Source organism: Microtus oregoni, unplaced genomic scaffold (assembly GCF_018167655.1).
Source record: "Microtus oregoni isolate MIOR12 unplaced genomic scaffold, Mior012 000008F_ref0000371, whole genome shotgun sequence".
Lineage (NCBI taxonomy): Eukaryota > Metazoa > Chordata > Mammalia > Rodentia > Cricetidae > Microtus > Microtus oregoni.
In genome coordinates, this window is record NW_024543067.1 from 6,144,729 (window position 1) to 6,160,902 (window position 16,174).

General features: G+C 40.8%; 1 protein-coding gene across 3 annotated transcripts in view; it reads right to left on the reverse strand.

Annotated features, from left to right (window-relative positions):
- Positions 1–16,174, reverse strand: part of Tmem245 (transmembrane protein 245) — a 76,381-nt gene that overhangs the window by 34,660 nt on the left and 25,547 nt on the right. For 2 of the 3 annotated variants that reach the window (XM_041657066.1, XM_041657067.1), the window contains exons 5-9: positions 15,543–15,779; positions 13,625–13,794; positions 7,649–7,753; positions 2,836–2,918; positions 1,350–1,440 (exon numbers count right to left, since the gene is read on the reverse strand). In XM_041657066.1, coding sequence (XP_041513000.1) covers positions 1,350–1,440; positions 2,836–2,918; positions 7,649–7,753; positions 13,625–13,794; positions 15,543–15,779 — 686 coding nt within the window. Of the gene's footprint in view, positions 1–1,349; positions 1,441–2,835; positions 2,919–7,648; positions 7,754–12,617; positions 12,642–13,624; positions 13,795–15,542; positions 15,780–16,174 lie in introns of all 3 variants that reach the window. The other variant, XM_041657065.1, reaches the window with a different exon arrangement.

Genomic DNA, 16,174 nt, shown 5'->3' on the forward strand with positions numbered 1-16,174 from the left:
TCTTACAGAAAACTTAGGACCTTACACACAAGCACAAATCTTTCTGAGTCAGCTGAGACAGGCCAGGACTGGAAGGACAGGCTTCTGTGAACCTGAACAGAGCAGTACAGCTTACAGACACTAGAATTTCACCCTATTTCCTTATTAGAACCATGTTTACAGATCCAAGGAAACATCAGTAGGAGATCATTTGTCTAGCATGTGCAGAACATTTGGTTTAATCCTTAGCATAGGCAAAAAAAAAAATTTTCAAAGACAATTTATTTTTGTATGTGTATGTAGTGGGCAGGGATAAGGACACACACACACATGGGTGTGGAAACCAAAGGTGGATACCAGGCATCCCCCTCAGTCACTCTCCTTTTAGGGAGTCTCAATAAACCTGGAGTCACCAGTTTAAACTAGACAGGCTTGTCGGTAAGGCCAGGGATCCTCCTGCCTCTACTTCCAGCACTGGGATTACACAGCTCACTGCCACATGTGTGTACACTGGTTTCTTCTTTTGTTCTTTTGTTTTGGAGACTGGGTCTCTCTTATTCGTAGTCTAGGCTGGCCTCCAACGCAGAGATACATCTGCTTCTGCTTCCAGAATACCAGGATTAAAGGTGTGGATTGGGCTTTATTTACATGGGTGCAGGGGATCAAACTCAGGTCCTCATGCTTACACTTCAAGAACAATCTCTCTAGTCCCAAAAACTATTTTAAAAGACAAGCATTAGTTTGTAGTTTTATTTTCTTAAAACAACTAAGCTTTCCTTCTGGGTTTATTTCAAGTACCACCTAAAAGCACTTACTCTCGTTCCGGCCAGACACACACCGACAGAAAGAAACAAGGATTTAGAGTCAGTCACCAGTGAGGACCAAATAAACCATGCGGCTGTGAGGATCTGCTGAGCCTGCCCAGCCTGTTTTCTCATCTGGAAGGCAGGCAAACTAGCTCAAAGTACTACAGGAAGCTTAGAATGCTAAATGAACCTAGAAACTGCCAAGCACAGTAAGCAGCAGATACATGATTCAACATGTTTGCACCAGTTCTTTTTTCCTCCACAAAGTCTTATTTAATCACTCGAGTTCTGTGATCATCCCATGCTAGAGCACAAATAAATCAGATCTATCTTGAAAGAAAGTAAACAGTCAACTTCTCAAGACTGCTTAGGCCACAAGCACTGTTCAGTGTGGTATCCTAAGAGTTTCATTCTACTTTATGGTTCTTGTCCACCTGTAGATGCAAATGCATTTCACAAATGGAAATTGCTCCAAAGAGAATCTTTGCACATCCTCTATCAAAGGAAGAAGTTGCTCTGTAAAAATCCTTCTCACAGAAAGGAACGAGGAAGGTTCACTCCTACCTTGTGGGTTATCCATTCCCGTCCATACTGATATACATTGTTAGCTGCAGAATTAAGGGCTCTTTGGACCACCTGAGCTTCAGGAAGCCAACTGATAGAAAAGACAGAAAGAGAAAATGGAAAAAGCCCATTTTTGGTATATTCTTTTAACAATGCTTTGAACTAAAGCTACCAATAACAAATTATTGATCAATCACTAACACAGAGAACATCTGATACCTAGGCCTGATGATGTCCAGTATTTCCTCACTTCCTTGCCTTGTCGAATGGTAATGTATACCCTGTGTCATTATATGCTGGGCGCATGTATAATATGTTTCTGATTTTGATTTTTACAAGAGGATTACAGTTAAAGAGATTCCCATGTGTCTCAGAAGAGACTTTGGATTTTGAAACAAGTTTGAGACTGTTATATACTATGGGGACTTTTGAAGTTGGACTGAATGTATATTTTGCATTAGGATGTGGCTATAAGCCTCTTTATAAGAGTTGCCATGGTCATGGTATCTCTTTATAGCAATAGAAACCCTAACTAAGACACCTGCCTAGTCAGACAGGAGACATGAATCTAGAGCACTGAGATATTCAACATCTGACAAGATTCTCAAAGTGTGGGTCATGGACAACTAGTACCCAACCTGCTTGGGAACTTGTTAGAGAGGAAAATGCTTGAGCCCAATCCCAGATCTACTGGAAAAAAAAAAAAAACTGTGTACCCTAAGAAGTCCTGCAGGTGTCTGAGACCCACAGGTCTAAGGAAGTGTAAAACTAAGGAAGAATCCAGAAATTAAGAGGCTAAACTAATTTTTTTTCCATCTTTTTTCCACTGATCTTTTGATATGGAGTCTCTTCACAAAGCTCCAGCCACACTAAGAACTGCAAGGTTTCCATATACTAGATACTGGTATCCACAAGTTTAATAGCTCTGGCTCCAATTATCCATGATTCACACGGAAAGACCAAAGCAATAGTATCTATGTGCTTATTTTTCTAAGGCTCAAATATAATGCGTGCTACCAAGCTGGCTCATGGAAAAGAATCAGCGCACTATTACAGTCAACAGCTTCAATTCTTAGCAGCTTCATGGATGTGTATGTATAAGATGATCATACCGAGAAGCTGATTGCTGCTAATAGCCACAAAAGTCAAGATGTCTAGAAAACGTTTTTTCATAAGGAGAAAAAAAAATAAACATGGGGATATGTGCCTGCAATTTTGTTATTTGGGAGTTTGAGGAAAGAGCGTCTGAGTGTTAGGTCAGTTAGGTCAGTCTGACCTTCAGAGTAACAGGAGAAACTGTCCCTAATCTTAAGCCTAAGTAAGCCTAATCTTAAACCTACTCCCTACACTATTCTAGTTTATCAAAGCTTTGGCAAACCGTATCTCTTCTTTTCCAGTGTAGCTACATCAGTGAACACTGTTCTGCGCACCCAGATGCTGAAACTAGGTCATCCAAGGGTATCCTTTTTCAAAACAGTAGTCTTACTTTGCCCACTCTGGGTGATTTGCTAGAGTTTCATTAATCAGATTGCTTGTGACTTCAATCATATGTACACTTTCTTGATGTACCTGCAATATAAGTAAAAAGAGAAAAAAAAATCAGTAAGTAATAAACTTGATTTAAAATACCTTTTTCTACTCTGATAAGATGAAATAATTATATATCTTGGTTTTATGAATTTAGAAGTGGCACTTACAAGTTGTTATACACAATGTCCTATGAAAGATATACATATATGCCTTCCCTGTTTTCAAGAAGCTCAACAATCTGCCTTAAAAAAAAAAACCTCAAATACTTAACTCATAGACATAATAGACAAAAGCACCTAGTTCACACGTATATACATAAGTACAGATTATGTGCATACTTATGTGTTTTCATATGCAATACCAAAACTGTGAACTAATACGGCAACTGTGCATGGCGAGATACACAGACAAGAAAACCACCGCTATCCCCTGTGTAGTTCTGCATATAGAAAAGCCATTGGGAACAAAAACTGAACTTGCCTTGTTGTGATGGTTTGAATAACAATGGCCCCAAAGGTTCATTCGTTCAAATGCTCAGTCATCAGGGAGAGAACTACTTGGAAGGATTGGGTGTGGCCTTGTTAGAAGTGTGTCACTGAGGGTGGGCTTTGGGGTTTTAAAAACCTACACCAGATTTAGGCTGTCTTCCTGCTACCTGTGGAACAGGATGTAGCTCTCACCTACCCAGCACCATGTCTGCCCGCATGCTGCCATGCTCCCCGCCATAATGAAAAAGAACTAATCCTCTGAAACTAATCAAGCTCCCAATAAGTGCTTTCCTCTGAAAGAGTTGCTCTGATCCTGCTCTATCTTCACAGCAATAGAACAATGACTAAGATACTTGCCCAATAACTAACAAAATGAGAGGGATAAAGAGAGGATACACCAAGTTTTCTTTACCACTTTAGTTCACCTAAACTATAGACTTTTTAGGAGTTGCAGTTTCTATTTAACATATCTAAAACCTAAATCTTTAATCAATATAACTTACTTCAAGCTAATACTGACTTACACCCACTTGAAGTAACTGCTCATCAACTCAGCTCCATTTCCCCAGCCCTTTCTTCGTGCTGTGGTACACCACAACACATAACATACACGAATAGCTCATCTTTACAGCAAAAGGTCTAGAACAATGTACCACAGGTTTTCTTTACATCGTTACAGTATTTAAACAAACTAAAAGAACACAGAAAAACAAGAAACTTTTCCATATGCCCGTGTGCTTTCCCACTCCCGCCTATGGAACCAAGGTATCTCTGCTGTCCTTCTCTTCGGAAGTCATCTTTCCCTTTGTGTCTGTCTTAGAGATAAGGTCTCCCTATGAGGCTCCGCTGGGTGACAGCCATGCTCCTCACACTGTAGCTTTCCTTACAGTTCACATCTGCCACCAATGAATTCTCTGTTGAATTTATCTGGAAATGGTTCTCTTTTACCTTTATTTTTTATGAAAGGGAAGAGAATCAGGTGGGAACTGAAGCCAGTGTCTTGGGCACACTGTCCACGTGCTAGGCAACACGGCCATTCTTCAGCTCCTTAACCTTTAAAGAACAGTTTCACTAAACAAAACATTCTTGGTTGTCAGGCTTATTGTTCTACACCTTTAACTCCACCACTTTGCTTTTTGGTAGGACTTCTCAGTAAGAAAACTTTTAGCAATTGTTTTGTTCCCTGGTGTGTGACGTGGCTACTTCCTTCAAGAGTTTCTTTTTATCTCTGGCTTTGAACAGCTTCACTAGGATGACTGTGTCTGTTCATTCTGAGGTTTGTTGAAATCTTTTGAACAAGTTGCTCTGTATCTATCATGAGATGTTTTCAATCCTTTTTTCTTCTAATAGTTGTTTGTACCTTTTTGCCTTCCTCTTCCCAGCTCTTACATGCCAGCTGCATGCTACCAGCATGTTTGCTTGCACCTCTGAGCTCTGGTCACCTCCAGCTAGACTTCGCCATAATTTCACAGCTACAACTGACATCGTTTTCTGGAGAGATGTGAGCAAACACTTAAACACTCCAGACAGAACACTGACAACAAACAAAAGAAAGTATTCCACTCAAGTCTAGCTCAGTGAACCTGCAAGCTTAATTCAAATTGCTCATAGACATGTAGGTGAGGTGTTACCTACAAGAAAATGGGCGACTATACAGGTAACTTTAGCACCAAAGGGAAAAGTCACACCCCCGACTCAGTCACTAACATCTTAAATATTCTCAGGAAGAAGAGTCCCCGCACCATTGGACAGCTGCATTGTGAGCCTGGTAGTTGTTCTGATTTCAGAACAGTAACGGCCATGCCATGCCTGAAGGATGACATTCCAGAAGAGATACCAAGAACACAGGCAGCAAGAACAAAGCAGACGAATGAGGATGCACCAGACACGCAGAGAACAACTCCTTCCGAAAAGCCGCACAGTTTTGCTGTAGAATAGTTCCAAGTCAACACAACTCGAGGAATTACCTGGTCGTTCATTTGCCAATGGCTTAAGTGACATTGATAAGAACTTGATACTGTTCTATTCTTGTTTTTGGAAGAGAGGAAATCACAAAACAGTTTCAGTCTACTGTTATCCCTAGGATATAGTGCCAAGGTCAAAACCAAAAGGGTTTTCTGACAAAGTAGATGTGTGCTCAAAACTGAAGGTACACTAAAGACTGACCCTGCAGCTCTTCAGTGAGTTAGAAGAATGGAGTTGTCACTTACTGGAACAGAAAGGCTATGAGAAGAACAGCTTCTGATGTGGCATTTGAGGTATCTGTTAGACACTCAAGTGAATACTATGTTGGTATTCCAGAAAACGATAGACTTTTATCAAAAGAAGATAAGCCATATATCTAATAAACCTCCCTTAAGTTCAGTCCAGTTAAATCATAGACAAGAAAGAAATGGTTCAATATCCATGAATGAAGCTGAGGGAAGCAAAAACTCCCTGCAGCACAGAATAAAGAAAGAAAAGAACTTGACAGATGGGCACGATTGAGATGGGAAGACCCCATGTGAACAAAAGGACAGAAAGTGAAACAGCCAATAGAGGAAAGATCTCTCTGCGTAGCACTAGAGGGCTGCAGCTTAAACATGACAAAAACACAGGAGGGCTCGTGTCTATACATGTACACGAAGTGACAACAGCTAAAACATGACAAAAACACAGGAGGGCTCGTGTCTACTATACATGTACACGAAGTGACAACAGCTTAAACATGACAAAAACACAGGAGGGCTCGTGTCTACTATACATGTACACGAAGTGACAACAGCTAAAACATGACAAAAACACAGGAGGGCTCGTGTCTACTATACATGTACACGAAGTGACAACAGCTAAAACATGACAAAAACACAGGAGGGCTCGTGTCTACTATACATGTACACGAAGTGACAACAGCTAAAACATGACAAAAACACAGGAGGGCTCGTGTCTACTATACATGTACACGAAGTGACAACAGCTAAAACATGACAAAAACACAGGAGGGCTCGTGTCTATACATGTACACGAAGTGACAACAGCTTAAACATGACAAAAACACAGGAGGGCTCGTGTCTATACATGTACACGAAGTGACAACACGTGACTGCTGCCTAAGGAGCAGACAGGGGCAGCACACATGCCAGAAGAGATGCAAGTTAGCAGAGTGGGCTGTCAGGGGCAAAAGTAAATAAACCACAATGGGCCTGACTGAAGAAGAGAATTTCTGGGTGGAGACAGCCCACAGCAAGCACAATTCAAGACTTCAGAAAACTGGTGCCATTAGATCATCTACTGGTGACAGTTACTAATGAGTCTGTGTGGACTGTTAGATACCCATGATTTCAGGTACGCTTCAATCTTCTGAAAACAGAACACCAAAATCTGGAAGTGGAGTCAAGTAAATTCAGATAAATAAAGATAAAAATTCACTGAAAGAGTGGGAGAAACTGCCCTCAGCACAGCACAGCACTGTGAAGATAAAATGCAGCTGTGCTCTGGGGATACCTTTCTCCATGAGAAAGGAAACAATCAGAAATAGGAAACACAATGTAAGCTGGAAGAATCTGAAAAGCAAAAACATAAAGACCCCATGTGAGCTGCCATGTGTTCCTAGTGAGACCTCTCTCCTCCCCATAAGGGAAGTTAAATGGCCTCAGCCTTCTGAGGGTCTCCTATGGGTGTGACTTAAGGACAATAATGGCCATGCCATGGCCAGATGATAGCATTTCAAAATAGACAACAAAAGTACAGACAGCAAGGACAAAAACAGGCGCGTGGACCTGCAGCAGACTTAAGTGCTCCACAGGAAGACCAGGGAGAGAGCTGAGGCAGAGATTCTGAAGGTAGGCGCAGCAGCACAGCTGTACATGGAAGCACTCAGAAAACCGAGGCAGGAGTTGGAGGCTGGTGTTCTGCAGTGCCGGCAGAAGGCATCCAGAACCCCAGGAGAGAAGGAAGGAGGGAACACTGCACTAACTAGCTTAGGAGTCATGAGACTAGTTCAGAAACCACCTATGTTTAAGGCGGCCAAGAGAATGGGAAGGATTATTTTCAGGATTCTTTTTTCTGAAGGTTTGATGACAAAATAAAATGTGATGTGTGCAAAGGAGCTTTAGAAGAAAATCATACTAGGCAGACCCACAGCAAAATTATTAATGAATAAAATGGAAATACTTTAGTAAGTAGAGGTACTTCTGACAAGTCAAATAACATTTTTCATTCGCTTCTGCTAGCTTCTTCTGCATATGCAACTCTAGAAACAAAGCCTTTGTTACAACAAGGTAGCCAGGTGGTGTACTTTACCTTTGCAGTCAGGAGAAGGGCTAAAAGAAGGGTTCCTATTACTAGCAAGAATATGATGAAAATGCTAATAATTTTATCTAACATCTTCTCCAACCAGATGATCATCTGCATGGAAATGAAAAAGAAAAATTACTTATCTTCAAAGTACCACTTAATAAACACTTGTATGTACTAAATATCACAAATACCAGATATTCAGCATTGCAAAGCAAACTAAACCATAATGATTAAAGCAGTAAAAGCTATAAGCAAATTAACTTTAGGAGATTAACTAATAGCATTAATTGGTGCTGTTATGTGGCAAGTTCATTGTCATAGCTTTGAGAAGGCAGTCAACCAGAACATTATCTACATGCACCCCTGAATTCTCACTGTGCTACATCCACATTTCAATCTCTAATTGTGAGACTTGGTGAATACATTCTAAACCAAATGATGACAGTCTTGTCTCATGAAGCTGTTTTATCACTTAACCAACACAAGTGGCTTTAGAGAAAGCATGTGCTCCTTGTGATGGTCATCTCTTAAATAGGAGAAAAGACAGAGAGCAATTAATTCTAAATGCATTTTGCTTCCATTGCATCAGAGTGATAAATACAGTAATTGCTGATGCATGTAATGTTAAGGCAATAATAAATAGCAAATTCAGAGTAATGGTTCCCAGGTACCAGGTTTTGGGAGGTAGATGCAGTTCTAATGAGATGGACAGTAGATGAATAGTTTTTTTGGGTTTTAATTTGTTTTGTTTTTTTAAATGAATGTGCTATGAAGGCTTTTAGATTTTAGAAAAAGTTAAATATATGTGTTTATTTACTGAGGAGGTGCACACAGGTGTCAGGGAGTGAGTATGGCGACAGGAGGACAATGTTTAACAACAGGTTCTCTCCTTCCATCATGTGGCTTTCACAGACTGAACTCGGGTCACTACACTTGGTGGAAGATGGCTTTACCTGCTGAACCATATTGCCAGCCCCAGGACTTTTAGATTTTAGATATTTCACAATAAAATGCTTTTTAAAGTCCTGCTATTCCACTAGAAGTTTTTATTCTATTGAAAGCATAAGTTTTATGACACAATTGTAATTCAATATAGTAGCTGTTCTTTGACTAATAATTAAAATTATGTTCTTCTTAAAATGCTATTTGATATTCTATCTTCGCTAGAACTTCTCTCACCTTTCACATCTTTAACACGTCTTGTGTACAGAATATGCAATGACAGACGTGTACACTTCCTACCATGCAAAGCCACCATTTAAAATTCAAAGTCAGACTTGATTAGACCAGTACTGCTGATGTGCCATGCTGCAGCCTTCAACCCAAGCATGAGCTGTAATACTGCCAAGTTTTTCCTAATTTAAATTGAAACTATGCTCTCTACACAGTGAGCAACATTTTCTTTTTTAAAAAACCACCGCAACTTTTACATTTATTTCTTCAAAAGTTGAACTCTTCATATGTCTTCCATGAAGAACAGCGCCTTTGTTTAGTGCCATAGTGAACTCAGACACAAAAAGTTAATCTATGATGTTGACACTCAGCTTCAAACACAAGTTAAGCTTCAATGCATGCTACCAAAGCATCAGAGACAATGCAGAAATTAAAACAAAGGACAAGTTTCTAAGGTATGGAAGGTCAGGTGTCTTACTCTGAAGGTAAGCTTTAAAATCAATGAACTGAGACGTTTGCCATAAGGAAGTAGCTGGACTCTAGTTCCAGAGGCAGCTCCCCAAGGAAAGGGCTGCCTCATTCCTTTCTACAGCCCCCAAACCCAGGAAACCAGGAGTATAGGTTGTATAAGAAACACAAAGTGATTCAGAGTTACTACCAGATTTGTTTCCATGAATAAGTTTCTGAAAGTAATATAGGAAGCGCCCTTAAAAGCACATTTTTAAATTAAAATAATCTACTGAGAAAGCACAGAGCCCTAACCTCCTATCAGGTATCAGTAGCATACAAACCACAGGATTCCACAAATATGCCCACCAATTACAAAAATAAGACTTCATAGTTTCAAGCTAGAGTAGATCTTCACAGCTCCAACTCTGTCAGAAATTAGTACAAAGTACTTGCTTAAGACTTTGGAGACTCTTGGTCTTTCCAACCTGCCACACACTGAAAGGTGCTTTGCAGGGGAACCTGTTCAGTTCCCAGCACCAACACGGCAGCTCAACTGTCTTCAACTCCACTTCCAGAGGATGTGATGCTCTCTTCTGGCTCCCAGGGCACCAGGCATACATGTATACATACGTGTACACAGTGCAATACACACATACATACGTATGTACATATGTAATGGGTAAAACACTCATACACATTTCAAACGAGCAAGCAATCAGGACAGAGGAAAAGAAGCAACTGCTGAGCGCATGAGTGAACAAGAGCAAAGAGAAGACAGAGGAAGACGGGGTCTCTATGAGAATGCTAGGTGCTTTCTTTCCCAGGAGCTGATCTTCCCCATGCTCACAGAGAGCAAAGCCAAACAAACTGTGACCATTATTGCTGGGCTGTGGAACACACATAGTCTCTATGAATTGTTCCAGTCTTTCTACGCAATGACGAATTAGTAACCTTTAAGTTTTGTTTTTAAAAGAAGAGGAACCATTTTAAAATAGTGTGCTAAATATTTCAGATATGGAAAGATGCATTTAAAAAACTTAATTACACTAGTCCTACTCTAAAACTTCTAACACAACTGGCTTTATCAAGTTATTAAGAAATATCATAAGCATGGTAGCACACGCCTTTAATCCCAGCACTCAGGAAGCAGAAGAAGGTGGATCTCTGTAAGTTTGAGGCCAGCCTGGTCTATAGAGCAAATTCCAAGACAGCCAAGACTGTTACACAGAGAAACCCTGTCTCGAAAAACAGAAGAAAAAAATAAAAACAAAAACAAATATCCTTGTGCCTTTCTCTAGAACACACACAGACATGTGGACTGCATCCCAACTACACACCAATGCTTTGAATACACTACACAAAATGAAAGACAGCAGTTACTTGTTCCCTTAGGAATCTTAAACTAACTCTGCTTTTCGGCTATATATTAGGTTTATAAATTGGGTTTCTAACTCATTTAGTCCATTGAGGGTCGATCAAATAAAACAATGAATTTAATTCTTCTTTCTACCTTATCTTGAGGAAAATTCATTTCAATACACACCAACTAGGGAAACATACATAATCATTTATTTTGATTAAAGATCAATAATAAAATAATAAAATGTGTGTTATACTCTCTCTATATATTCTAACTAGATATCTAGATAAATATAGATAGATGATAGATAAATAGATAGATAGATAGATAGATAGACAGACAGACAGACAGACAGACAGGATTATACTCACCTCCTGACACTACCTAGGCTTATAGGAAACAAGGGAATAGACAACCATGTAGATATAGAATGAAGTATATAATATATTTTACACATTGCTTACTTGCAAACCAGTTTAAAAACTTTAGGTATTGTCAAATCTCCCCATTTCTTCACTTCAATGGGGTTGAGGAAGCAAATTTTAATCTCCATATTTAAAAGTCCAGATATTTGGCTCTAGTAGTGTATGACAGCTTGCCATGCTCAAGGTCTGAATTTGACCCACAGCACCACAAAAACAAATACTGAATAAGTTCATAAATATGAGTAAGTAAACAAAAAACGAAAAGACGTGACTTTGGTATAATTCCCCATCTTTAAGGTCTGTTACAGTATTTTTACTGAACCTAACTAAGTCTTGTGTTTAAACAGAAAGCACATAAATGATGCCACCTCTTGCAAACTGGTCCTAAGGACTGAAAGCCAGTCAAACACTGCTCTGTCGTGACTAAACGTCAGAGGCACAGCATTCCTCATAAGTAGGCCAGCATTAGAAATTTGTATGAAATGCGCCTACCAGAGTGCCATACCAAAGCATAGAGAGCAGTTCCTACAGACAACTTCAGGACTAATGAAACACAAAGCTAGATGTTAGAGAAGGAAGGAAGGAAAAAAGGAAGGAAGGAAGGAAGGAAGGAAGGAAGGAAGGAAGGAAGGAGAGGAAAATCTGTTTCTGGGATGCTGGATTCACAGTTAATTTTTGTCACCTTGACACAAGCTAGAGTCATTTGAGAAGAGGGAACCTCAATTAAGAAAATGCCCCACCAAGACTGGTTTATGGGGAAGCCTATGGAGCATTTTCTTAATTTATAATTGATGTAGGAGGGCCCAGCCCACTGTGGGCGATGCCACCCATGGGCAGATGGTCCTGAGTTATATAAATAAGAAAGCTGAGCAAGCCAGGAGGAGCAAACCAGGAAGCAGTATTTCTCCATGATGGACTATTATTGAGACATGCAAGCTGAAATAGATCCTTTCCTCCCCTAGTTGTGATTTATCAAAATAAAAGCCCAAGCTTTGACAATTTGTTTAAAAAAAAAAAAGACAAATTCAACAAGTGTTTTACAGATTTGTCAGTTTTAAAAGTTCCTGTGCCATTTATAAAAAAATATAGTTTTCTTCCTCTACCATAACCATAGCTTAATGTGTTTCACAGATCAAAGGAACCTACAGCTGGGTTTGGTGGGAGATGTCCACAATGCTAGCACTCGGGAGACTGAGGCAGGAGGATAGAAGCCAGGCTAGACTACAGAGCAAGACTCGAAGTAAAAAAGAGAAAGAGACCAGAGTCACCCCATTAATGAGGAAAGGCAAAAAAAATCAATCCTATGGACAGAAGTGCTATGAGACATAACTTCTTAAATACTTGAACAAAGGGGCCCATTCATATCTAAGAGTTTGTGGAAGTTTCAGAAAATGACTCTATGGCAGAATTCATATTTCACGACCTTCCATAGCTTATAGTTAGAATTTTAAAAACAAATCTTAGTTTGACATGTGGACAGAAACACAGAATGAGAAAGGAGATGCTGAGGGGTGGGGCAGGGTATAAAATCCAGTAGTGAAAACCACACCCACATGTTTATTACCTTCTTATTTAGCCAGTGCCAGAGCTGGAGGACAGGGGAGGTGAGAGAAGATAAGAACAGTGGGATATCATTAGAGAATGCAACAACAGCAGGAGAGAAAGTCTCTAAGAGCAGGGAGGAGGCTGTCGGGAAAGGAGAGGAAGGAACAGTGCATCACAGGGCTTGACACGATGCTGTTTTCCAGTCAGGATGGTGGAATGACAACCGCAAGCATTCCTGTAGCACCTGTGCAGTCACAGCCCCTCCTGTGCAGAGCCTCTGCACAGCCAGTCCCTCTACCTATAGTGCCTGCCTAAGCTCAGTCAGCTCTGCCGACTTCCCTGCCCCTGGGCAACCAAGGGCATTCTCACACTGTGCTCCCACTGAGTCACAGGGATGCTTCTCTATACAAACTGTGGTCATAGCTGAATACATCAGACACATAAGATCTTGCTTATATTAACTCAGCAAACACAACCACATTAGGAGGTAAGTGTTATCGTACCCATTTTGTTAACAATGAAACCAAGGCACAGAGAAGTAGCATCTGTCCAAGGTCACAGGGCTAGTAAATAACCAAAGTGGGAGCCAAAGGTGGAGTGTGGGCTTAACTACGAAGTTCTCGGAAATTACCAATCTGGGCAGTAAATCAAGCTTCTGTTTCTGGGGGTCCAGGACTGGTTAAGCTGTCCTGTAACTCAACACAGTATCTGGCAAAAAGAATCACTCCAAAATATCCCTGCTCTGAGCCACCATCTCATTACCTAGACTTAAAACAAGTCGTTTCTCTCTGGGTTTCACTCTGGTCCTTAGCAAGAGAAGTCAATCTAGATGCTCTCTCCTTTAACAAGAAAAATAACTACAATTGTGTTTCATTTAAGTGTGCCCTATCTCATATGAACCATAATTCTAAGCTTTAAAGTTTCATGGAGAATTAGATATGAAGTACATTATTAACATGTTATGAAATGGATCATTTCAAGCCATGGAACACATAAAATCCACTGAAGCAGCCAATCATACAATACCTTGCTATCAACTTTTAGTAAGAACTTTCCAAGCCCGATAATTGGCCATGGTGCTAACGCCTCCTGCCGCTCCTTCAGGAAGCACTCGACAACCTGCCACCACACGCGGCAGCGTTTCTCCAGGAAGCCCACCACTCCGAAGTGAATCACCAGCTTTTTAATTATCCAGACTACAGAGAAGAAACAAACACAAAGGACACAGATTTCAAAGCAGAACATGAAAAAGTTCCTTAGTTTCCATTCTAAATAGCAAAACCAGTACTAAAACAAGATCATGCAGGAAAGGAAAGAGGAGGATCACAGGTATTTTAAACAGAAGGAACTAGCCAAGTGTCTTAGTTGGGGTTTTTACTGTTATGAAGATAGCATGACCATGGCAAATCTTATAAAGGAAACCATTTAATTGGGGATGGCTTACAGTTTCAGAGGTTTAGTTCATTACCATCATGGTGGGAAGCATGGTGGTTTGTAGGCATGGTGCTGGAGAAGGAGCTGAGAGTTCTTCAACTCAATCCACAGGCCGCAGAAAGAGGCTGAGACTCACAAGATGTGGCATGAGCTTCTGAGACCTCAAAGCCTGCCCCCACTGACACACTTCCTCCAACAATGCCACACCCACTTCCACAAGGCCACACCTCCTTATAGTGCCACTTCCTTTGAGTCAAGCATTCAAACACACGACTCTATGGGAGCCGTTCCTATTCAGACCACCACACCAGGTACACTTTCAGGTAAGCCCCACTAGCTAAACATCAGCTTCTTTTTGGAGCTGAATCCCAGGGTCAGTCAGGGTCCACTGTCTAGCCTACAAACATCATGAACTACAATGGCCTTCATGGCTTCCCTCTTCCTAAGGAACACTGGGTCCTGACATTTACTGACGTCCTTGGCTATTACAGCTGCTCTTCCCCAAGGGCTTTGTACCACTGCTTTTTCAACTGTGCTCCTGTTTCCTCACATGATGCTGCTCTGTGCAACCTCTCTATTCAGCAGATGAACAAACCGTTAACGCAACTAGGAAGAGGCCGGAAGGCTGCTCATTAATGAGGGTGGACCTATGTAGTTGTCTCTTCCCACTATAATGTCTCTAACTCCTGGGACCAATATTCTTAAGCCCAACCTTGTAATTTGCAGGGCCAGTGTGGTGGTTTGAATGAGAATGGATCCCATAGGTTTATAGATTTGAATGTTTGATCCCCAGTTAGCAGAACTGTTTGGGAAGGATTAAGAGGTGTGGCCTTATTGGAGGAAGTAGACACTAGCAGTATGCTTTAACACTTCCAAAGTCCATGTCATTCCCAGATTGTACACTGTGTGTTGTGTGTGCCTGCCTGTCTCTCTGCCTCATAGCTGTTCTCTAACATGTAAGCTCTCAGCTACTACTCCAGCTCCACGACTGCCTGCCTGCTGCCATGCTCCTCACCATGCAGGCCATGGACTCTAGCCCTCTGGAACGATGGCGGGCCTCTAACTAATGTTCTCTTTTGTAAGCTGCCTTGCTCATGGTGTTGTGTTACAGCAAGAGAAAAGTCAAAGACTCAGAATGACATAACAGTTCAAAAATTCTTTAGGTTTTTGGGTTTTTTGCTTTGTTTTAAAACAGGGTCTCTCTATGTATCCCTGGCTGTCCTGGAATTCTCTAGGGCTCTTGCAGAAGACATGGGCACATGTGGCTTATAAGTGTCTGAAACTCAAGTTCCGGAGGATCTAATACCCTTTTTGGGCCTCTACAGGCACACATAGGCAGGCAAACACTCATATACATGAAATAAAAATAAATATTTTTCTCATGACCTAAGTACAAACATACAACTATTTTAAGATGGCTACAAAATTATGTCAAATATTAAAATCCCATGGCAAGAAAAGGAGAAAAAAAGCCTGTGGCAACAAGATAAAACATTAACCAAATAACAACCTCCAACAGGTACCGGCAGCAGCTGCACGATCCACAGATTCAGCCAGAGCTGGACAGCAATGATGGCCCACACAAGAGACACAAAGTAAATGTCACTCGTTTTCTTCTTTCTGAGAAATGACCCCATTTCAGGCCTCTGTCTGCCCAAAGTAGGTGAAGGAGAAGAGGGTGAGGAACGGGAGGATGATGAAGAAGAAGCAGACAATGCTGGGGGGGGCTCTCCCCTATCCGTGGGTTCTAAAAAACACAAAAACATAAAGTCACACACGGAGACAAGAGCAATATAAATATAATGCACTGGCATCTGTAGCAGGATCTCACTGGGTTCAAGAGACAGAAGATTTGGACTGAAAGTAATTTGTGGAAACTGTCCCATCAGCAGGGTTTTGATCTAGGGAAATCAGATTTTCTGGGAGATAGCAAATGTTCTAACTTTTACTCTATATGAATTAAATATTTTTGAGATTCATTTTTATTGTATTTGTATGGATGTTTTGCCTGCGTGTGTCTGTGCTCACTGGTCAAGGCTAAAAGCGAAGAACAGTAACTATTACCTAAGTATCATCCTTCTCTGATTTGAAAACATGGTTTCACATGTATAAGAACAGTATGTGTTTCTTCTACTCTGACTG